A 22,722-nucleotide genomic window follows, 5' to 3' on the forward strand; every position below is an offset into this window, starting at 1 on the left:
TAGTATGTAAATATAGTAATACTACAGTGAATACCATAGTACATAAATATAGTAATACTACAGTTTCTAGACCATATCATTTTTTCATGTGGGTAGAAGGAGAGATGAAGAGAAGGATGCATACACGTACACAAAAGGGTAAGGAAAAATAAGGCATTGGACAATTCAAATTCCCTTATTGCCTAGCAGCATCCAACCAAATGAGACTGTAGACCAAACAAGCTGTCAGAACTGTGTGTGTGGTATTCTGAAACAGATGCAGTGTGAGAGGAGAGAACAGGAGACCCAGAAGAACACACCTGTGTCAACATGAACACTTAAAGAAACACACTTGAGACACAATGATTTTATAACATACTTAGGTTTTTATGTAATTTTTCCCCAAAACTGGAATGTACGCCTGGAAAGAGGTGATTGGGAAGGGACAGGAGAGCAGAGACCCCATAAACCATCTTATAGTGTCCTGCAAAGTCTCAACAGTCAGTCTCATCGATCTCAAAAAGGTCTCCTTTACCATCTACCTACCACGTCAAACCATTGTCTCATCCCTTGTCTCACCAACACCAGATCCATCTCTCCTCAGTTCTGAGGAGAGATGGGCAACCTCCTCTGGATGAGGTTATTGGCACAAAATGACTGAGTGGAAAATAGCAGTTGAGAAAGACAACCTAGTGAAAGCAAATGAAACACTATGGCAAATGGTACACAGAATACGGTAGAATAGAACAGAATTGCACTGGCCTTAAGTCCAGCTGGTCCCTGGTAGAGAACTGAAAGCAGAACGTCTTGGAAGGTACACAAGGACAGGACATGTTTATTCTAGCACCCAGAAAATCACTTTCTTATCAGAGGCGTCTGCCGCCATGTCTCAGGTAGTGTGCTGTTGCTTTGTAGTCCAATCAGAGTCCAATGTTGTCGAAGGGTTGTGATGTAAAGTATGAGGTCCAGAATGTCCCAGAGTGATGAAATGTCGCAGAGAGGTGTCAGACCCAGCGGGAGCTGGACTGATCTGTGATGTTTCCGATCACTCCGTCACTATAGACCTCAACATCCTAGAAATCATCACACTACATAAAAACGACAGTAGGAATCCGTTAGTTTGTATGAAAACATGAAACAATACATCTATTTCTGTGTATGAGGTGTGGTCCTGAGACTCGAGGACTGAGTTTTAAAGCCAGCGTGTAAGACATTTCCTCTATAGCACTCGTTACGTGCACATTGTGTTGAAACGGTCCCACAGACAAAGGATGTTCTAAGTCACATTGGCATGGACTCCACCATGCTGTTATATATGTTGACTATCGTCTCTGGCATTTCAACAATGACCTCTGACCTTTTCACGCTCTTTACTTGCTGCATTCCTCTCCTCAGCCAGCCAACTGTTGGTCCTCAGTTACCAATGCATTGTGGGGAATGAAAACAGACTGCAGCTGTCACAAAACCAAACAGATGATTCACCTCTAAAAAGACACTGTCACCGGTCACAGAGGAGCAACATAAACAATACTGTGGGTGAAGGTTTCTGTTCTGTAGCTGTGTGTGGATGTACAGTATGGGAGAATCACAGTGTTTGTGGGTTCGTCTGTTCAAACACGTTGCCAATACGCTTCCTCTTCTTGAGTACACCTCTTTGCGCTGCTGTCCTCCTTCCTTTGTGAAACTTTATATACAGAAAAGGGAACTATTTCAATGCTAAGGCATTGTAGAGTGAGTGAGAGGATGGGGTAAAGGAAGAGTAGATCCTTCATTTCGAAGACAAACACAAAACATATCCTAAATACCAGTACCTAGATCTCATCTAGACTCCAAAACAGAGAACAGACAACACTGACAAGAAAACAGTGCCTAACAGAAATCTGAACTGAAATATCTACAAATGAGTTAGGAAATCGTTATATTATATCATCTGTAAAGGATGACAGTGGGTAGAAATCTTGCTTTGATATTTCCTCGTGTGGTTTTGGTTTTAAGACTGACATACCCCCCCCCCAAAAAAGTTCTCACGCACCACACACAAGCAGACGTACTGCTTGCGCGGACGCACGCACGCAAAAACACGATCACTCACGCAAATATACACACACACACACACAGACACACACACTAACAATTTGAAAAGTTTTGACATTTCATATCTAGTGTCAGCTCTCACTTTGAGTGAGAGGCGACACTGAGCCGCTGCCACTGTGAGACCATCAGTTTAATGGCCCTCACGTCCAGGCCTCATGGACCCAATCATAGGGTTCAAAGCAGGGAAGAGGTCCTACCCCCACCAATACACAACCACTCCTCCATCCATCCACAGTGGCAGAGCACTGTACAGTACAGTCCATAGGGCAGGAGGGTGAGGGCAGCCGTCCCGACAGTCAGTCATAGAGAGGGAAGTGGGAGGATAAGGGTGTGGAGGGAGCTAGAGGGACAGTTGGATTTCTATGTTGAAAACAGCAGTCTATTTGTTGGTACTGCGTCTATGCCAGCTGGGCCGTCTAGGTGTCTCCCTCATACTTTGTAGTAGATGTTGGCTGGGCTCTGAGGGGGCATCTCCTGGACGATGTAGACGGGGTGACCGTAGTCCCCGCTCACCTTCTCGTAGTGCGGGCAGTAAGCCTGGTCTGAAGTCCGCAGCGGGATGATGATGTCACTGGGCTCCGAGCCGTTGTTTCCTCCGGCGGAGGAGCCGGCCCCGTTGTTGCTGCCCCTCTTGGGGGTTAGGGTGGCCAGGGTCAGGGTGGGGTGATGGGTCTCAGAGTGCTTGTTCTGTCGCCAGCGGTAACACACCACACAGATGACAGACGTCACGATGAGGAGGAAGGCTCCGCCCCCTGCCGCTCCAGTGATCACTGCCACGTTAGAGGAAGGTAAAGGGTTGTTCCCCTCGCCCTCTCCACCAGCCTTGGGCGTGGTACCGTTCCCTGTTAGGAAAGAGGGGTTAGGATCAATGACTAACACTGTAGATACTGTATCATTAAACCAGTGAGGAGTGTACTGTAGACTTACCTTTGGGGTGGAAGCGGTTTGAGTCTGGTTTGGGTTTGGGTGGGAGGCCATATGCAGCTATGGGAAATCACACTTTCTTTAGGGTTGTGAACAACATTACATAGCAGAGTTTCATGAATATTGTTAGAAAATCAGTACAAGAATATGCCAGACCCCATGCAGATTCATTTATATCAGGATGATTACTATTGAAAGACTAATTACAGCAAATCAAAGAGAATATATATATTTAACAGTAAGGATGGTGATGATACTCACTCTGTCCCACTTTGAGAATCACCTTCATCCCTCGTGTCACACACACTCCTCCTCTCGTGCTGTCCAGCCCCTGCCTCGTCCCATCAGAGGTAGCTAAGAGAGGAAGAGGAGGAGTGGAAGACTACCGTTAAAGAGATACCTAACACTACCCCACACACATGTCAAACTATGCAGTTGAAGTAAATATTGTCAGGTTGGGTTACCTCAGCAGCAAACTTCATGGAGTCATAAGCCCTCAAATTATTCCCATCTTTTTTCACACATCATATACATACATTCATACATACATTCTGAAACCACACTTACACACTCTGTAACGTGACACACTTCAATATGTAACATCAGGCAGGCTCACACACACACACACACACACACACACACACACACACACACACACACACACACACACACAAAACCATGGCAAATCAAATCAAATGTATTTGTCACATACACATGGTTAGCAGGTGTTAATGCAAGTGTAGCGAAATGTTTGTGCTTCTAGTTCCGACCATGCAGTAATATCTAACAAGTAATATAACGTAACAATTTCACAACAACTACCTTATACACACAAGTGTTAAGGAATGAATACGAATATGTACATAAAAATATATAAATGAGTGATGGCCGAACGGCATAGGCAAGATGCAGTAGATGGTATAGAGTATAGTATATACATATGAGATGAGCAATGCAGGGTATGAAAACATTATATGAAGTGACATTGTTTAAGGTGGCTAGTGATACCTTACATCAAGATGGCAAGATGCAGTAGATGGTATAGCGTACAGTATATACAAATGAGATGAGTAATGTAGGGTATGAGAACATTATATAAAGTGGCATTGTTTAAAGTGGCTAGTGGTACATTTAATTACATCAGATGGCAAGATGCAGTAGATGGTATAGCGTACAGTATATACATAGAGATGAGTAATGTAGGGTAAGTAAACATTATATAATATAAAGTGGCTAATGATAAATTGATTACATACATTTTTCCATTATTAAAGTGAGTGGAGTTGAGTCAGTTTGTTGGCATTAGCCACTCAATGTTAGTGATGGCTGTTTAACAGTCTGATGGCCTTGAGATAGAAGCTGTTTTTCAGTCTCTCGGTCCCCGCTTTGATGCACCTGTACTGACCTCGCCTTCTGGATGTTAGCGGGGTGAACAGGCAGTGGCTCGGGTGGTTGTTGTCCTTGATGATCTTTTTGGCCTTCCTGTGACATCGGGTGGTGTAGGTGTCCTGGAGGGCAGGTAGTTTGCACCCGGTGATGCGTTGTGCAGACCTCACTACCCTCTGGAGAGCCTTCCGGTTATGGGCGGAGCAGCTGCCGTGCCAGGCGGTGATACAGACCGACAGGATGCTCTCGATTGTGCATCTGTAAAAGTTTGTGAGTGTTTGTGGTGACAAGCCGAATTTCTTCAGCCTCCTGAGGTTGAAGAGGCGCTGCTGCGCCTTCTTCACCACGCTGTCTGTGTGGGTGGACCATTTCAGTTTGTCCGTGATGTGTACGCCGAGGAACTTAAAACTCTCCACTACTGTCCCGTCAATGTAGATAAGGGGCTGCTCCCTCTGCTGTTTCCTGAAGTCCACGATCATCTCCTTTGTTTTGTTGACATTGAGTGTGAGGTTATTTTCCTGACACCTCACTCCGAGGGCCCTCACCTCCTCCCTGTAGGCCGTCTCGTCGTTGTTGGTAATCAAGCCTACCACTGTAGTGTCGTCTGCAAACTTGATGATTGAATTGGAGGCGTGCATGGCCACGCAGTCATGGGTGAACAGGGAGTACAGTAGAGGGCTGAGAACGCACCCTTGTGGGGACCCAGTGTTGAGGATCAGCGGGGTGGAGATGTTGTTACCTACCCTCACCACCTGGGGGCGGCCCGTCAGGAAGTCTAGGACCCAGTTGCACAGGGCGGGGTCGAGACCCAGGGTCTCGAGCTTAATGATGAGTTTGGAGGGTACTATGGTGTTAAATGCTGAGCTGTAATCGATGAACAGCATTCTTACATAGGTATTCCTCTTGTCCAGATGGGTTAGGGCAGTGTGCAGTGTGATGGCGATTGCGTCGTCTGTGGACCTATTGTGGCGGTAAGCAAATTGGAGTGGGTCTAGGGTATCAGGTAGGGTGGAGGTGTTATGGTCCTTGACTAGTCTCTCAAAGCACTTCATGATGACAGAAGTGAGTGCTACAGGGCGGTAGTCATTTAGCTCAGTTACCTTAGCTTTCTTGGGAACAGGAACAATGGTGGCCCTCTTGAAGCATGTGGGGACAGCAGACTGGGATAAGGATTGATTGAATATGTCCATAAACACACCAGCCAGCTGGTCTGCGCATGCTCTGAGGACACCGCTGGGGATGCCGTCTGGGCATGCAGCCTTGCGAGGGTTAACACGTTTAAATATTTTACTCACGTTAGCTGCAGTGAAGGAGAGCCCGCAGGTTTTGGTAGCGGGCCGTGTCAGTGGCACTGTATTGTCCTCAAAGGGAGCAAAAAAGTTGTTCAGTCTGTCTGGGAGCAAGGCATCGTGATCCGCGACGGGGCTGGTTTTCCTTTTGTAGTTCGTGATTGACTGTAGACCCTGCCACATAACTCTCGTGCCTGAGCCGTTGAATTACGACTCCACTTTGTCTCTGTACTGACGCTTAGCTACACTGTTTGTATTCGGTCATGTTTCCGGTCACCTTGCCCTGATTAAAAGCAGTGGTTCGCACGTTCAGTTTTGCGCGAATGCTGCCATCAATCCACGGTTTCTGGTTGGGGAATTGTAATGGAAATTATATGATTAAAGGTTTGACTAAATGATTTCACCCTGAAAATGTATAACCGAGTGATTATAAGGTTAATGTACTAATGTGTGTGCATGGGACAAGCTGAGACTTTAATATGTAGCAATGTAAGTGAGACGTTCAAGGAGAAGGGGAACTGTTGACAGACAGCAGACAACTTGTGACCACGGAGGAACTGATAACAGGAAGAAAGGTCTCCCTGTCCCGGGGAGGGGAGAAACATTGAGGCTACAGTAGATTGGGTACCAGGTGCAAGATATGAGAAACAACGTATGTGTACTGTGGAAAAATACAGCCGCCTAAAGCGGGGTGGAGTTCTCTACTGATGTAAGCTCATTTGTATGACGACATGTGTAATATAAAAGGCTGTGTGCATTGTATGGATTTTGGAGCTCTCGTAAATAAACGTTCTGACCATTGTAAGCTGGTTCTCCGTCTGCTTCATTCAACCAGAATCTTACACCCTCTGGGGGGCAGACTGAGTAGTTTAATTGAAGTTCGGTTTAAGAACATTGATAACATAATTCACGTAACAGGAATGTTTTAATAGACGCTGTGGGTACAACATCACCGATGCACTTGTTAATGAACTCGCACACCGAATCAGCGTATTCGTCAATGTTATTGTTCGCCGCAATGCGGAACATATCCCAGTCCACGTGATCGAAGCAATCTTGAAGCGTGGAATCCGATTGGTCGGACCAGCATTGAACAAACCTGAGGGCGGGAGCTTCCTGTTTTAGTTTCTGTCTATAGGCTGGGAGCAACAAAATGGAGTCATGGTCAGCTTTTCCGAAAGGAGGGCGGGGAGGGCCTTATATGCATCGCGGAAGTTAGAATAGCAATGATCTAGGGTTTTGCTAGCCCTGGTAGCTCAGTTGGTAGAGCATGGTGTTTGCAACGCCAGGGTTGTGGGTTCGATTCCCACGGGGGACCAGTACAGGAAAAAAATTAAATGTATGAAATGAAATGTATGCATTCACTACTGTAAGTTGCTCTGGATAAGAGCATCTGCTAAAATGACTAAAATGTAAAAATGTAAGCACAATCTATATGCTGATAAAATTTAGGGAGCCTTGTTTTCAGATTAGCCTTGTTAAAATCCCCGGCTACAATAAATGCAGCCTCAGGATATGTGGTTTCCAGTTTACATAGAGTCCAATGAAGTTCTTTCAGGGCTGTCGATGTGTCTGCTTGGGGGGGATATACACGACTGTGATTATAATCGAAGAGAATTCTCTCAGTAGATAATGCGGTCGGCATTTGATAGTGAGGAATTCTAAGTCGGGTGAACAAAAGGACTTGAGTTCCTGTATATTGTTATGATCACACCACGTCTCGTTAATCATACGGCATACACCCCCGCCCTTCTTCTTACCTGAGAGATGCTTGTTTCTGTCGGCGCGATGCGTGAAGAAACCAGGTGGCTGTACCGACTCAGATAGCGTGTCTCGAGTGAGCCATGTTTCCGTGAAACAGAGAATGTTACAATCTCTGATGTCTCTCTGGAAGGCAACCCTTGCACAGATTTCGTCTACCTTGTTGTCAAGAGACTGGACATTGGCGAGTAGTATGCTTGGGAGCGGTGTGCGATGTGTCCGTCTACGGAGCCTGACCGGAAGACCGCTCCGTCTGCCCCTTCTACAGCGTCGTTGTTTTGGGTCGCCGGCTGGGATCCGATCCATTGTCCTGGGTGGTGGGCCAAACAGAGGATCCGCTTCGGGAAAGTCGTATTCCTGGTCGTGATGTTGGTGAGTTGACGTTGCTCTTATATCCAATAGTTCCTCCCGACTGTATGTAATAAAACCTAAGATTACCTGGGGTAACAATGTAAGAAATAACACATAAAAAAACAAAATACTGCATAGTTTCCTAGGAACGCGAAGCGAGGCGGCCATCCCTGTCGGCGCCGGAATGCACAGCTGGGCCTTCTGGGCCTTCTGGTCAGGGGGACAAGGTCAAAGCAGGAAGCCAGAAGCCATGCCTCAGACACACTGTGAACCCAAACCCACAACCATATCCCATATCACCCGCACAATACCCCAGACACACAACCCAGCCACATCCCCTGACCTTTTAAACCCAAACCCAGTCATATTAATCCAAACCAAGACCAGTGGCCATTTCAACCCTCATCAGCCATAATCACACCACATGACCACATGACACCCTCCTACAGCCTCTACCTCCTATTTACCACTTGAGGCTATAGATTGCATAACAGTAGGTAAAGTATAGATGTAAGGAAAGGTCTCTCTCTCTCTCCCTCTCTTCCAACTGGAAGGTGTAAAAACCATAAATGAAAGCGCAATAGAACTGAAGAGCAATAAATAATGGAATGATAGAGAACAGGAAGCATGTTAGGTTAATTAAATGAGAAGCAGAAAGAAGAGAGACGCAAGGAGGAGCTCGTAATGGAGATGATTATCTGTGGTGAAGGAGAGAGAGAGAGAGAGAGAGAGAGAGAGAGAGAGAGAGAGAGAGAGAGAGAGAGAGAGAGAGAGAGAGAAAGAGAGAAAGAGAGAGAGAAAGAGAAAGAGAGAAAGAGAGAGAGAGCGTGATGTACAGCCACGGACAGAAACAGGCGGAAGTTGCTAGGAAAAACACAACACAAGACAAAAGGGAAAGTTGTTAATACATTTAAATAAAATGAGACTGACCCATTAACACACGAGCACACCCATTCTGTAACAGAGGAGGATTTATACACAGACAAGCGACAGGAGGGGGGTATTTTTTTCGCCTCTGGCATATCCTAAATTGACCCAGCGAGTGACCCACTTAGCCCAACCCCACCCCGTCCTCCCCTTGCCAAACCTCCCCCTCTCTTCTAAGTGAGAGAGCAGCTAAGGGATTGACCTGTGTTGACCAAGGAGCGTAACTCCAAAAGATGGGTTTACCCCGCCTTTAACCGGGCTAAATCTAGTGAACCGTTTAACCCATCCCATGTCAAATGAAAGAAATCTCTGTGCTTTGCATAAACCCCTTTCCCCACACAACAACCCACCTGGACAAAAGGAATGCATATGTGAGGATACTGTTCATTGACTACAGCTACACCAGGTGTCGCAGGAAGGCCAAGTAGATCATCAGGGACCCCAGCCACCCAAGCCATGCCCTGTTCTCCCCGCTTCAATCACTCAGACGCGGGCAGTACACTTACCTTACCTAATGCTCCCCCTATGGACATTCTTATTACATACTCTGAATCTGAAAACATCATTTTAATTCAGATCAGCGGATTCAGGCTTTAGTTGTGCCCACGTCAGCTGTCACTCTGCCCAATGGGCCAGTCTCCATCAGCAGTAGCAGCACATACAGACACATTGGGAAGCTACATTAGGGCCAAGTTGGTAAACAGGGCAGGCAGTCTCTCTCTCTCCCACTCTGTCCACCAGGGTGTTAAAACAGGGACACTGTCCTGCGGGAGGTCACTGAACTCAAATACCCTGCTGCATTTTTTTGGTCCGGCATGCGCCTAGCAGTCAACGTAACGCCTAGCAGTCAACGTAACGCCTAGCAGTCAACGTAACGCCATAGCAGTCAACATAACGCCTAGCAGTCAACGTAACGCCATAACAGTCAACGTAACGCCATAGCAGTCAACGTAACGCCATAGCAGTCAACGTAACGCCATAGCAGTCAACGTAACGCGATAGCAGTCAACGTAACGCCATAGCAGTCAATGTAACGCCATAGCAGTCAATGTAACGCCATAGCAGTCAACGTGCAGTCAACGTAACGCCATAGCAGTCAACGTAACGCCATAGCAGTCAACGTAACGCCATAGCAGTCAACGTAACGCCATAACAGTCAACGTAACGCCTAGCAGTCAACGTAACGCCATAGCAGTCAATGTAACGCCATAGCAGTCAATGTAACGCCATAGCAGTCAACGTGCAGTCAACGTAACGCCATAGCAGTCAACGTAACGCCATAGCAGTCAACGTAACGCCATAGCAGTCAACGTAACGCCATAGCAGTCAACGTAACGCCATAGCAGTCAATGTAACGCCATAGCAGTCAATGTAACGCCATAGCAGTCAACGTGCAGTCAACGTAACGCCATAGCAGTCAACGTAACGCCATAGCAGTCAACATAACGCCATAGCACTGCAATCTGTCTGTATTTTGTAAAGTACAGTAGCCTAATATCAGCCCATTGTTAACAAGCCTGTTATCTGCTGTTCTAAATGAGGTGTGGTCTGTGTGGAGGCTATGTTCTAAACATGACTCAGCCAAGCTCCATGCAGTACTGTGTGGAGGCTATGTTCTAAACATGACTCAGCCAAGCTCCATGCAGTACTGTGTGGAGGCTATGTTCTAAACATGACTCAGCCAAGCTCCATGCAGTACTGTGTGGAGGCTATGTTCTAAACATGACTCAGCCAAGCTCCATGCAGTACTGTGCAGTGCTGCTCTATCACTGGTTGGTATAGTGGGGTTGGACTCTGATGGCTGACTCAGATAAGGTTATGTTGTGGCTGGGGGGCACATAAAAAGTGGCAGGCTTTAACTTCCATTAAAACAAACTCTGCTCACAGAGATGAAGCTTTACACTTGGCTGGCTGTTACAGTAAGTGGAAGGATGCTAAAATGTATGAATTTAGGATTGACAATAAACCCTTTGCGATGATGTATTGATCGTAACATACTTTTTACTGTGTGCAAGACATTGGCTCCTATTCCATCTTAACATAGTAACCAGATTTCTGGTCTAAAACATTGTACTGCATGAGCGCACGTTTACATTCACATGCACTCACCCAAACCATGTTTACTGCAATAAATCCCCCTGCATATTGATATAGCCCTGCTTCCAACGCTTCCAACAAGGCAAAGATATTCTTATCTTAGGAATCTGGTGACTGGGTTTGATTGAATAGGGTTCCCTGTAACTTCTAAACACTATAAAGCCTCAAAACATGGTTACATTTTTTTTCACGATATCATGGATGGTCAGTCCTTGCATCCATAGCTCTGTCTATGATTTTAAGAGTGGTTACATTTCTCCAGTCGCATCGCTCAACTTTTTACCCGAAACAGGGGTGGAGAACACTCTTATTGTTTCAACTGCTGACTGCCGCTTTAAACACTCAGACTCTTCCTTCTCTATTCTCCCTTACATCTCTGTCCATGCAAGCTTCAAATAATTGGTTTATAGGCTAACACACCCTCTTTCAAATTGAATTTGTGTTTTTTTTTTGTGAGTTGTAACTTGGGCCGAAACTATTTTCCCCAATCTGTGTGGGCAGCAGTGTCTCCGGAGCCAAATAGCAGTATCCCTGCCTCAGTGCACTAATCTGTAATTCGTGGAGTCACTGAGGACACCGCCTGATTGGACACAAATTGAAACAGATGACGCTTCACCTCTCTTTGATTGGATGAGGCCGTTCACTGAATACTAACTGTGGTTATTAGCCAATAGAAGGCTTGGCAGTTGAAGCAGGTACTCAGACTTAGGGTTAGGGTTCACCTTAGTTGAATAGACAGATTCACATCTGTGACTCAGCATCCCTGTCCTTCCTTGTCTTCTCTCTTTCACTGTTCCGCTCTGGTTATCACGCTTTCTGTCTCTGCAACCATCTGTGTCTCTGTCTACATCTTCATCACCGAAACCTCTCCCTCATCAGCATTTTACCTCAGGTACATCATGTACATCATTACATTGCAGAGCATGTCTCTCCACATTGGCTAGTTCTGTAGTTATACGGCATGATGCTGAAGCCCAAAAAACACAGCGAGCTGATTTCCAATAGAGTAAAAGAAAGACGGACCAAAATAGTACAGGGAGGAAGGGTTGGAAAAGGTGAATCGATGGCAGAAATAAGACAGAAGTGAGAGAGAGAACAGGGGAGATGGAAGAAGAGAAGGAGGGAGGAAGGGAGAGAGGCTGAGAGCACAAACAGGGGGAGTGGGAGTGAGAGAGAGAGAAGGGAAGACTAAATTAAGAAACAGGGAATGTGGAGAGAGAGATTGAGTGAGAGAGAGAGAGAGAGAGATGAGGAGACGTAGAGGCTCTATCGGAGGCTGAAATCTGAAAGGGTTTTCTGGGTCATGGTCCTGTCAGCTCCAGTGGGGATAGGGAGAGATAAGGCGCTGGTGGAGATAACACACATGATGAGGAAACACATACAGACACATTGTCAGACAGGCAAAGAGGAAGAGAAAACAGCGGTGCTCTGTCAGCTGTGTAATGGCTGATTATGCTCTACCCGGATCCCTCGGACAGGTCCACACTGCCCAGGACGCATTACCAAACACACACATCCTTACCCAACTGTCACACACACGCCCTCCAAAACCTAGAAGACCAAGACAAAACATAATCATAGTCACCTACACACAGTGCACAAAGACCTGCTCCAATGCCTACCCTTAATAAGGGTCTCTTTTCATTCATGTTTCCTCCAATTGAGTATATGGTGACGTTAATCATGTTTGTTCATTATGTGAGGCGAACTGTTGTATTATTGACAGAGGAGCAGAAATGTTGAACATGTAAAGGGGATTGGAGATCTGAGATAGCGCTATATCATTTAAGGCTCTTTCCCCTCGAGTACAATCAAAAAAGCCTGCCCACCCCTACACTGCAACCTCACAAAGAGGAGAACAAATACACAATAAAGAGACATTATAGAGAGCCATCCAGCCGAACTAACCCAGTCTGACAACTTGAGTCAGATCACAGCCAAGGGGGTAGAGGAGCAGAGAAAGAGAGAAAGCGAGGGAGGGATAGAGGGTGAGAGAGGGGGAGAGAGGGGAGAGAAAGGGAAGGAGAGATAGGGACGGGATCAAATCTCTTTTTAAATCGGCTTCTCCACCGATTGTCTCAGTGTAGTCACGTTAGCTGTGTTGCTTCTGTTTGTGTTACTTTTTGCCAATGCTAGGCCCACGTGTTAGCTATGTGTGTGTGTGACTGTGTGTGGTAGCAGCATTACACGTGTTAGCTGTGTGTGTGTGTGTGTGTGACTGTGTGTGTGAAGCTTGTCAGCAGTGTGTGTGTGTGTGTGTGTGTGGTGGTGATGGTGGGGGTCTTTTGTGTGTGAGGCGAGAGGATACAGTCCGTTACGTTAGAGCCTGGGAAAAGGAGAGGGGCCTCCCCCCTCTCTCTGTTCATTATCCTAATTAGTTTCTTAATGGCATACATTAAAAGTATGTCACTGGTTGGAGGAGGGTAGCAGGACCGACGGGAGAAAAGAAAGGAATAGATATACATCTACAGCATATGTAGAAAAACACATCTGTTCTATATCTTCCATATGTTCTTCATGTCAGATATGAGAATCAAGGTCAACATCTAAGCCATAAAAAAAATAAAAAAACGTATAAACGGTATTTCCTGGTTGTAGGCATGTTATAACATGCTTGCTCACAGACCATATAAACTAAGTACCACTCTCTGTCAGGCCTCAGATGCGTGCACATGAGGTGGACTGACTGGCACCTGAGAGGTCTCAGTCTGTCTCTAGTACCTAAAGAGAAGAGGCACAGTCAGATTAGGGATGGTGAAGAGCTACTCTTCCTGAAGCCATTACATCATCACCCTCACGCTCCACACGGGCAGATTATTTGGCCTTTTCTACGTCTATTAAAGACTTGGCTGGGGGGGACTGTACACCATACCGAGAATTAAGCCTCTGGCTTGACAGCAAATCCCATAGCCTTAGGGGTGGTAGCAGAATGTGTGTGTGTGTGTGTGTCTGTGTGTCTGTGTGTCTCTGTGTGTGTGTGTGTGTGTGTGTGTGTGTGTGTGTGTGTGTGTGTGTGTGTGATACGCAGATCTACAAGTGCCTGTTCAAGCATGAGCTCCACCATGTTATAGTTAATACCGCAGTTACAGAGATCAACTCTATATTTCCCTGGTATCCTCTCTCTCCTCCTTCTGTCTGTCTGTCTGTCTGTCTGTCTGTCTGTCTGTCTGTCTGTCTGTCTGTCTGTCTGTCTGTCTGTCTGTCTGTCTGTCTGTCTGTCTGTCTTTCTTTCTTTCTTTCCCCTCCATCCCGCCATCTCCCTCTGTCCTTGTCCCTAGTGAACAGCTGGTGGAGTAAATTCTCCCAATCCCCTGACCACTGTAATCTCTCTCTCTGCTCACACGAATGTCTGTAAAAACAATGTCTGTGTGTGTATGAGAGAGAGAGAGTCCCTGCAGATTTCCTGCCTCCGTGTTTAAAAAGTGTGTGAACGTCTGTGTTAATGTGAGTTGCTGGCACAACCAGAAGGTTATTGAATCACTGTGTTAAACCTCTTCAATCCAATTTCTTAGAGAATTTTACGGCATGACATTTATCAGCGAAAACACACACACACACACACACACACACACACACACACACACACACACACACACACACACACACACACACACACACACACAGAGATGGATGCTTGAATAGACAAGCATGAACAAGCAGATATAAAGGCCATCTCTCATTTCTGTTGCACTCTCTCTCTCTCTCTACACACAAACATTCACAACTACAGCATGGTACGGTCCTGATTGTTGACCTAGATCGGGGAAGCGACGTGTCACTTTGTGTTATTCACAGTCATCACACAGCCCCTCTCTTACTCACACACACACACACACACACACACACACACACACACACACACACACACACACACACGCACACGCACACGCACACAACAGTGACTGGACTGTTACTAGCGAGTGTTCCATGTTCTCTCACAGTCTCTGCCCAATTCCCATCTTTCTCCCTCTCTCTTCCTAACCCTCTCCCTCTTCCTCTCTCTTCCGAACCCTCTCTCTCTTCCTCGCTCTTCCTAACCCTCTCCCTTTCTCTACCTAACCCTTTCCCTCTCCCTCTCTTCCTAACCCTCTCCCTTTCTCTACCTAACCCTTTCCCTCTCCCTCTCTTCCTAACCCTCTCCCTTTCTCTACCTAACCCTTTCCCTCTCCCTCTCTTCCTAACCCTCTCCCTTTCTCTACCTAACCCTTTCCCTCTCCCTCTCTTCCTAACCCTCTCCCTTTCTCTACCTAACCCTTTCCCTCTCCCTCTCTTCCTAACCCTCTCTCTCTCTCCCTCTCTTCCTAACCCTCTCTCTCTCTTCCTAACCCTCTCTCTCTCTTCCTAACCCTCTCCCTCGCTCTTCCTAACCCTCTTCCTCTCTCTTCCTAACGCTCTTCCTCTCTCTTCCTAACCCTCTCTCTCTCTTCCTAACCCTCTTCCTCGCTCTTCCTAACCCTCTTCCTCTCTCTTCCTAACGCTCTTCCTCTCTCTTCCTAACCCTCTCTCTCTCTTCCTAACCCTCTTCCTCTCTCTTCCTAACCCTCTCTCTCTCTTCCTAACCCTCTCTCTCTCTTCCTAACCCTCTTCCTCTCTCTTCCTAACCCTCTTCCTCGCTCTTCCTAACCCTCTTCCTCTCTCTTCCTAACGCTCTTCCTCTCTCTTCCTAACCCTCTCTCTCTCTTCCTAACCCTCTTCCTCTCTCTTCCTAACCCTCTCTCTCTCTTCCTAACCCTCTTCCTCTCTCTTCCTAACCCCCTCTCTCTCTCTTCCTAACCCTCTCTCTCTCTTCCTAACCCTTTCCCTCTCTCTCTTCCTAACCCTCTCTCTCCCCTCCCTTCCTAACCCTCTTCCTCTCTCTCTCCCTTCCTAACCCTCTTCCTCTCCCTCTCCCTTCCTAACCCTCTTCCTCTCCCTCTCCCTTCCTAACCCTCTTCCTCTCCCTCTCCCTCTCTAACCCTCTTCCCCTCCCTTCCTAACCCTCTTCCTCTCTCTCTCTCTCCCTTCCTAACCCTCTTCCCCTCCCTTCCTAACCCTCTTCCTCTCTCTCTCCCTTCCTAACCCTCTTCCTCTCCCTCTCCCTTCCTAACCCTCTTCCTCTCCCTCTCCCTTCCTAACCCTCTTCCTCTCTCTCTCTCCCTTCCTAACCCTCTTCCTCTCTCTCTCCCTTCCTAACCCTCTTCCTCTCTCTCTCTCTCCCTTCCTAACCCTCTTCCTCTCTCTCTCCCTTCCTAACCCTCTTCCTCTCCCTCTCCCTTCCTAACCCTCTTCCTCTCTCTCTCCCTTCCTAACCCTCTTCCTCTCTCTCTCCCTTCCTAACCCTCTTCCTCTCTCTCTCCCTTCCTAACCCTCTTCCTCTCCCTCTCCCTTCCTAACCCTCTTCCTCTCCCTCTCCCTCTCTAACCCTCCTCCCCTCCCTTCCTAACCCTCTTCCTCTCTCTCTCCCTTCCTAACCCTCTTCCTCTCTCTCTCCCTTCCTAACCCTCTTCCTCTCTCTCTCTCCCTTCATAACCCTCTCTCTCTCTCTCCCTTCCTAACCCTCTCTCTCTCTCTCTCTCCCTTCCTAACCCTCTTCCTCTTACAAAAACCATGGCAAACCATATTTACATGCAGGCATACACACACGTGCACACACACACTGAGCGAGCAAACGGTCTGCTACTTTTCGCTATTTCAGCTTAACACTGATAAATAATCCAACTAGCTCCTCAATTATTAACCTCTCTACACTGCACACGCCGATGCATTATGACACCATAAAGCACACTGTCAATGGCCAACCTGCCAGCAGCCAACACACTCGTACCCAGTGTGTGTCAGGCACAGTCAGTCAAAACACACCCACCCATGCAGGCATGTACAGGCATGCACACAAGCACAGACAGTCACACTTGGAGCATCAGCTTGATAAAATGCCACACACAGACAGACGCACTCCACTGTGAGGCCAGCCATTTAGAGTGTGCGTTTGGCTTGATGTGATCATGGTGCAGCATTGTTTGACTGCCTCTCTCATCTCTCATGTTGTTTTTTTGGGGATGGCTGTGGCTGAAGTGCTCCCATGGGAGCCGTATGACTGCTGTGTGATCGGACCAAGTTGACGGAGCTCCATTAACAGCCGTACACTAAGACAACAGAGCAGGAGAACGCTCACTAAATACTCTGACAGTGAAACCCCTCGATGTAATCTCATATTCTTACAGCATACCTGCATCCACTTGTCTGACTATATCTAACGAAAATCACTTGTGAGCACAATGCTTCACAATGATAGCCACACAACAGTTAAAACCCAAAGTTAGAAAAGTTAACATACCCACAAACACCTGCAGCTTTGGCCCTAAGTGCCACACTGTAAAAAAATTATATTCACCATGTCCCCACCTGGGATTTGAACACACAACCTCTTGGTTCACAGCATGCTGAGCTTCCTGCTACACCACCATGTCCAGGTCAATGACCGATTTCACCTGTATTGCTACACTTTGCACTTCAAAGTAAATCTCAACTCTGTTAAAAGTACACTCAAGGAAGACTAATTGTGTTAATCATAGTGATTCTGGCGTAACATGAAAGCAGAATAATATTCCCCACTAACTTTATTGGACAACTATACAGAAAAACCTCAAATTGCTGAAATAAGTAAATCAAATCAATGATGAGAGAATAGTCAGATGAACTGATAATTGGCACCGACATGGTGAAGTAGCAGGAAGATCAGAATGCCATGAACCAAGAGGTTGTGAGTTCAAATCCCAGGTGAGGACACATTGAATAATAATTACTGTATAAATAAACATGCACAATGTAATCATGTGTGTCAAATATGTAAGTTAAAAGCACTGTTTGTGTGTGTAACCAGCTTTCTTTAGTTAAAGATGCCCAAATAATAATTTAGAGTTGAGAAAACACACCATTTTAAATTGACTAGGTTTTCTCAAGTTGGAGAAAGTTGGAGCTAAGTTTTGGCCAACATTTTTAGTTCAGGTAACACTTGGACCGAAAAGTTTAGTAAAAAAAAAAAAAGGCTGTGGAAGCAGTTACTTAATAATAATAAGTTGAAACAACTTGTTTTTTGTGTGTTTTTTTTTACAGTCCATGTTGGCTGGCTAGGCTGGCTTGGTGTGGTGTGGGTAGTGGTGGCCAATGGCTGGCTGCCTGACTCTGAGCTGTGGGCTGGAGACCCAGTCAACTGAGTCATTCCCCCATTGCCCACTGTGCCCTTGAGCTCTCCACCATGCATTACTGCCAATTAAACACCAGTGCTCAAACGACCTCTACATGTTGATGCAAATATGTAAAACAGCAGGCTGGTGAATGAACTCCCTCTCCTCACCCAGCTTTCTCTGTCTGTCAGTACTCCAACTCATTACTGCCATATTGGAAAAATTAACAAATGCCAATATAGGTTAACTAAATGTGATTTCCCCATGCTTAGATTAACCCCCCCCCACACACACACACACAGATGTAAAAACAAAGCCAGAATGCTCACATAAAAACACACAACCATTTAACAACCTTTTAAAAACTTTATTGAAAAAATATATATTGTCTATACACAGTGAGGTGAGACCTATTTTCCAAGTACTCTTGTTTGGATTTGCAATACAAGAGTGTGTCATCATGCCTTTCCATATCTCCTCAGTGTGGGGAGTGGGTGTGATGAGTGGTACTCAGTCTGACTGTCATGGCTGGATCAGAGCATGTAGAGCTCAGTCTGACTGTCATGGCTGGATCAGAGCATGTAGAGCACATTATGACTGTCATGGCTGGATCAGAGCATGTAGAGCACAGTATGACTGTCATGGCTGGATCAGAGCATGTAGAGCTCAGTCTGACTGTCATGGCTGGATCAGAGCATGTAGAGCACATTATGACTGTCATGGCTGGATCAGAGCATGTAGAGCTCAGTCTGACTGTCATGGCTGGATCAGAGCATGTAGAGCTCAGTCTGACTGTCATGGCTGGATCAGAGCATGTAGAGCTCAGTCTGACTGTCATGGCTGGATCAGAGCATTTAGAGCTCAGTCTGACTGTCATGGCTGGATCAGAGCATTTAGAGCTCAGTCTGACTGTCATGGCTGGATCAGAGCATGTAGAGCTCAGTCTGACTGTCATGGCTGGATCAGAGCATGTAGAGCTCAGTCTGTAATGGCTGGATCAGAGCATGTAGAGCTCAGTCTGACTGGCATGGCTGGATCAGAGCATGTAGAGCTCAGTCTGACTGTCATGGCTGGATCAGAGCATGTAGAGCTCAGTCTGCTGATCTGCTCCTGTCATGCAAGGGAGTACACACGCTGCTGAGCACCAGGCCTCTCATACACACAAACACACACTGTCTACTACAGAGCGAGGAGAGAGGCTAGAAAACGGAGGTACAGTGGCACTGCTCAACACTGCTCTATCTGTGTCACTCATTGTGAGAGACATATGGAAATACTTTCTCATGGAGACACAGAAATATATCACAAACTGGAAAGTTCTGGAATGATAGTGCTTCCATAGTGCATACCACACATTTCTAAAATGTTTCCCTTTCCCCCCCTCACATATCTCTCTCTCTCTCTTACACACACGCACACACAGGTCCCCTCACCTATGATGTAGTAGTCCGTCAGGGTCTTGAACTCGTGTCCCCACAGGTTGGGGGAGAACTCCTGGAACTTGATGGTGAAGCGCATGTCATTGTTGGGCTTGTCACAGGTGAGCAGCAGGTTGGGCGCACCCATCACCTCACAGCGGTCGGCCTGCTCGCGCATGGACACCAGGTACAGCTTGTAGTACTCATACTCACTGGGGGAGCGGGGGCCTGGGGGGTTGGAGGCTGGACAGATCAGGTCCAGACGATCCCCTATCTGGGGGTACAACACATACCCTCTGTCATCCTGGAACCTGCAGAGGTAGACAGAGAGAGAGGTGAGAACGGTATCCATGGCAACAAATGATTGGCAGTGTGATATTTACCCATCTCTGTGTCTGACAGCTTGTGTTTGGAGAGGAGGCCTCTCATCTATTCATGGCACAGTTTGGAGGCACAGACGAGTGCCTGTGGGAGCACTGGGTGTGCGGGTACATGCATGGCTGTGGGAGTGGTATGTGTGTTTTTTTTCTGTGAGTGAATTTGTGTGTGTGTGTGAGTCAGAGAGATCATCAGATTAGTCTTCTGCCAAGAATCCCAATCAACGCCCCAATCAACCACTAGCCAGTATTCTGGTAACCAGTAGCTCATGACTGGTAACATTCTCACTGGTTATGTTTTATTTAATAAATGAGATGAGAAAGTGGTTGAAAGGACATAAAAGAGGAGAGATAGAGCTACTGAGGAAGTGCTAAAAAAATTACAAGTTGTATTGTCACATACACCTGATAAGTGAAGTGAAATGTGTTGTTTTACAAGGTCAGCCACAGTAGTATGATAGGTGAAGTGAAATGTGTTGTTTTACACGGTCAGCCATAGTAGTATGATAGGTGCAGTGAAATGTGTTGTTTTACACGGTCAGCCATAGTAGTATGATAGGTGCAGTGAAATGTGTTGTTTTACACGGTCAGCCATAGTAGTATGATAGGTGCAGTGAAATGTGTTGTTTTACACAGTCAGCCATAGTAGTATGATAGGTGCAGTGAACTGTGTTGTTTTACACGGTCAGCCACAGTAGTATGATAGGTGCAGTGAAATGTGTTGTTTTACAAGGTCAGCCATAGTAGTATGCCCTCTGGAGCATACTAGGGTTAAAAATAGTATTTTGCTATTTTACAACTTGATGTTAGATGGTTCCTCACCCTGAAAGTAGTCTATGGACCAGGAGAAACTGTAATCCCTGTTTCAGTTTATTTTAAACAGCCTCTACCAACTTCATCTAACTTTAGCCAAAACAAGCTAATAACCAATGGAACTTTTTATTTCCTATTGTCAAATCACCTTTAAGTAACATCAAACTACATTGATTTGATTGGATTTCAACTGATTTAGATTTTCTTCTAAATGTACATGCCCCCATCACTTCCAGTGACTGTTAGCTGTGGTGTCTAAGGTTAGCTGATGTTTCCAGTGACTGTTAGCTGTGGTGTCTAAGGTTAGCTGATGTTTCCAGTGACTGTTAGCTGCGGTGTCTAAGGTTAGCTGATGTTTCCAGTGACTGTTAGCTGCGGTGTCTAAGGTTAGCTGATGTTTCCAGTGACTGTTAGCTGCGGTGTCTAAGGTTAGCTGATGTTTCCAGTGACTGTTCGCTGCGGTGTCTAAGGTTAGCTGATGTTTCCAGTGACTGTTGGCTGTGGTGTCTAAGGTTAGCTGATGTTTCCAGTGACTGTTGGCTGTGGTGTCTAAGGTTAGCTGATGTTTCCAGTGACTGTTGGCTGTGGTGTCTAAGGTTAGCTGATGTTTCCAGTGACTGTTGGCTGTGGTGTCTAAGGTTAGCTGATGTTTCTAGTGACTGTTTAAAGAAAACTGATCCATGGACTCAAAAAAAGGTGCTATCTAGCACCAAAGAGGGTTCTTCGGCTGTCCCCATAGGAGAACCCTTTGAAGAACCCCCTTTCTCCTATAGGGACAGCCGCAGAACACTTTTTTCTAAGAGTGTACTTTCAGGTTAAGGAACCATCTAACATTAAGTTGTAAATAGTGAACTACAGATTTTTCACCTTGGATATTCAAACCAGCGACCTTTCTGTTACTGGCCCAACGCTCTAAACGCTAGGCTACTTGCTGCCCTTAAAAAGAAAAGGGTGAACTCAACTAATGAAGAGAGAGACAGAGACAGAGACAGAGACAGAGACAGAGAGAGTGTATCGGAGGCTGAAATCTGAAAGGGTTTTCTGGGTCATGGTCCTGTCAGCTCCAGTGGGGATAGGGAGAGATAAGGCGCTGGTTGAGATAACACACATGATGAGGAAACACATACAGACACATTGTCAGACAGGCAAAGAGGAAGAGAAAACAGCGGGCTCCTTCAGAGAGAGGGAGAGAGAGAGAGGGAGTGGCGTGTGTGTGACTGTGTTGCGTGGCCGATCTCAGGCACAACACACATTACCCTGTCATTAACACTACCAAGACTTTCGACAAGACTGCAATTTGCCACCGACCATAGTCAAACAGAGTGAACACTGCAATACAGAGCAGATTCAGTGAGGGAATGGAGGCTACAGGCTTGGATGAGTCCTCCGTCTGGGTTTTTCTAGTCCTCTGTCTGGGTTATTCTGCGTGCTTTCACAATGATAGCCAGCAAGCTGGAGTAAAATGTTAAAAAAATTATAATAATCATTGACAACTAAGCTCTCTAATTGTTACTCTAATCCACAAATGGTTCCTCCCTAATAATCCTAGAGTAAATTATGCTGCCTTGGTTTCCGCTTTTAATACAACTTCTTAGAATTGTGGGATTTCGCAGTGGTTTTGTAGTCTGGCATTCCAATGTGAACTTCCCATGATTCTTGCTAAATCCAACAGCAGTTAACAGTCTGAGGACACATTTAATTCTGTGTAAATTTGCTGTCATTTCACGGTGCAACCATGCTGAACTGCCCACCTTGAGTCTCTCACAGACCTCCAGTCACAAGCTCAACGTAACAGAGAGTATATTACACCACCAGATGACTATAGCTCTGCTTAGAAAAACCCTTGAGCAGATGAAGGTACAGAGAGCATCAGCTCCCTGGCTCTCCATTAAGCGCTTACTGCCCTGAGAGCCTGGTGACATTTCAACACAGGGAGGGACAAGCAGAAAAATCAACCAGGGAGCTCCAGGCTCCTTCATCCCTCTCCTTCCTTCTCTCAGATCAAGGTGTTTTGCAAGAGAGGGAAACAAGGGTTTGGGGCGTTGGACAGAGCGTGATAATAAATCATTGGCTGTTACTTTCCCCTTGAGGTTTCTGCTGTGACATAGGCTACAGTAAGAACGACGCAGTATGTACCACGTAG

General features: G+C 46.2%; 1 protein-coding gene across 1 annotated transcript in view; it reads right to left on the bottom strand.

Moving 5' to 3' along the window:
- Positions 1–342: 342 nt before the first annotated feature.
- The window catches only part of LOC106603204 (ephrin-B3), a 38,072-nt gene continuing 15,692 nt past the window's right edge, over positions 343–22,722 (bottom strand). The window contains exons 2-5 of the mRNA XM_014196540.2: positions 19,405–19,700; positions 3,259–3,351; positions 3,001–3,057; positions 343–2,915 (exon numbers count right to left, since the gene is read on the bottom strand). Coding sequence (XP_014052015.2) covers positions 2,503–2,915; positions 3,001–3,057; positions 3,259–3,351; positions 19,405–19,700 — 859 coding nt within the window. The 3' untranslated portion in view covers positions 343–2,502. The remainder of the gene's footprint in view (positions 2,916–3,000; positions 3,058–3,258; positions 3,352–19,404; positions 19,701–22,722) is intronic.

The sequence above is a fragment of the Salmo salar genome, chromosome ssa04, assembly GCF_905237065.1.
Source record: "Salmo salar chromosome ssa04, Ssal_v3.1, whole genome shotgun sequence".
Taxonomy (NCBI): domain Eukaryota; kingdom Metazoa; phylum Chordata; class Actinopteri; order Salmoniformes; family Salmonidae; genus Salmo; species Salmo salar.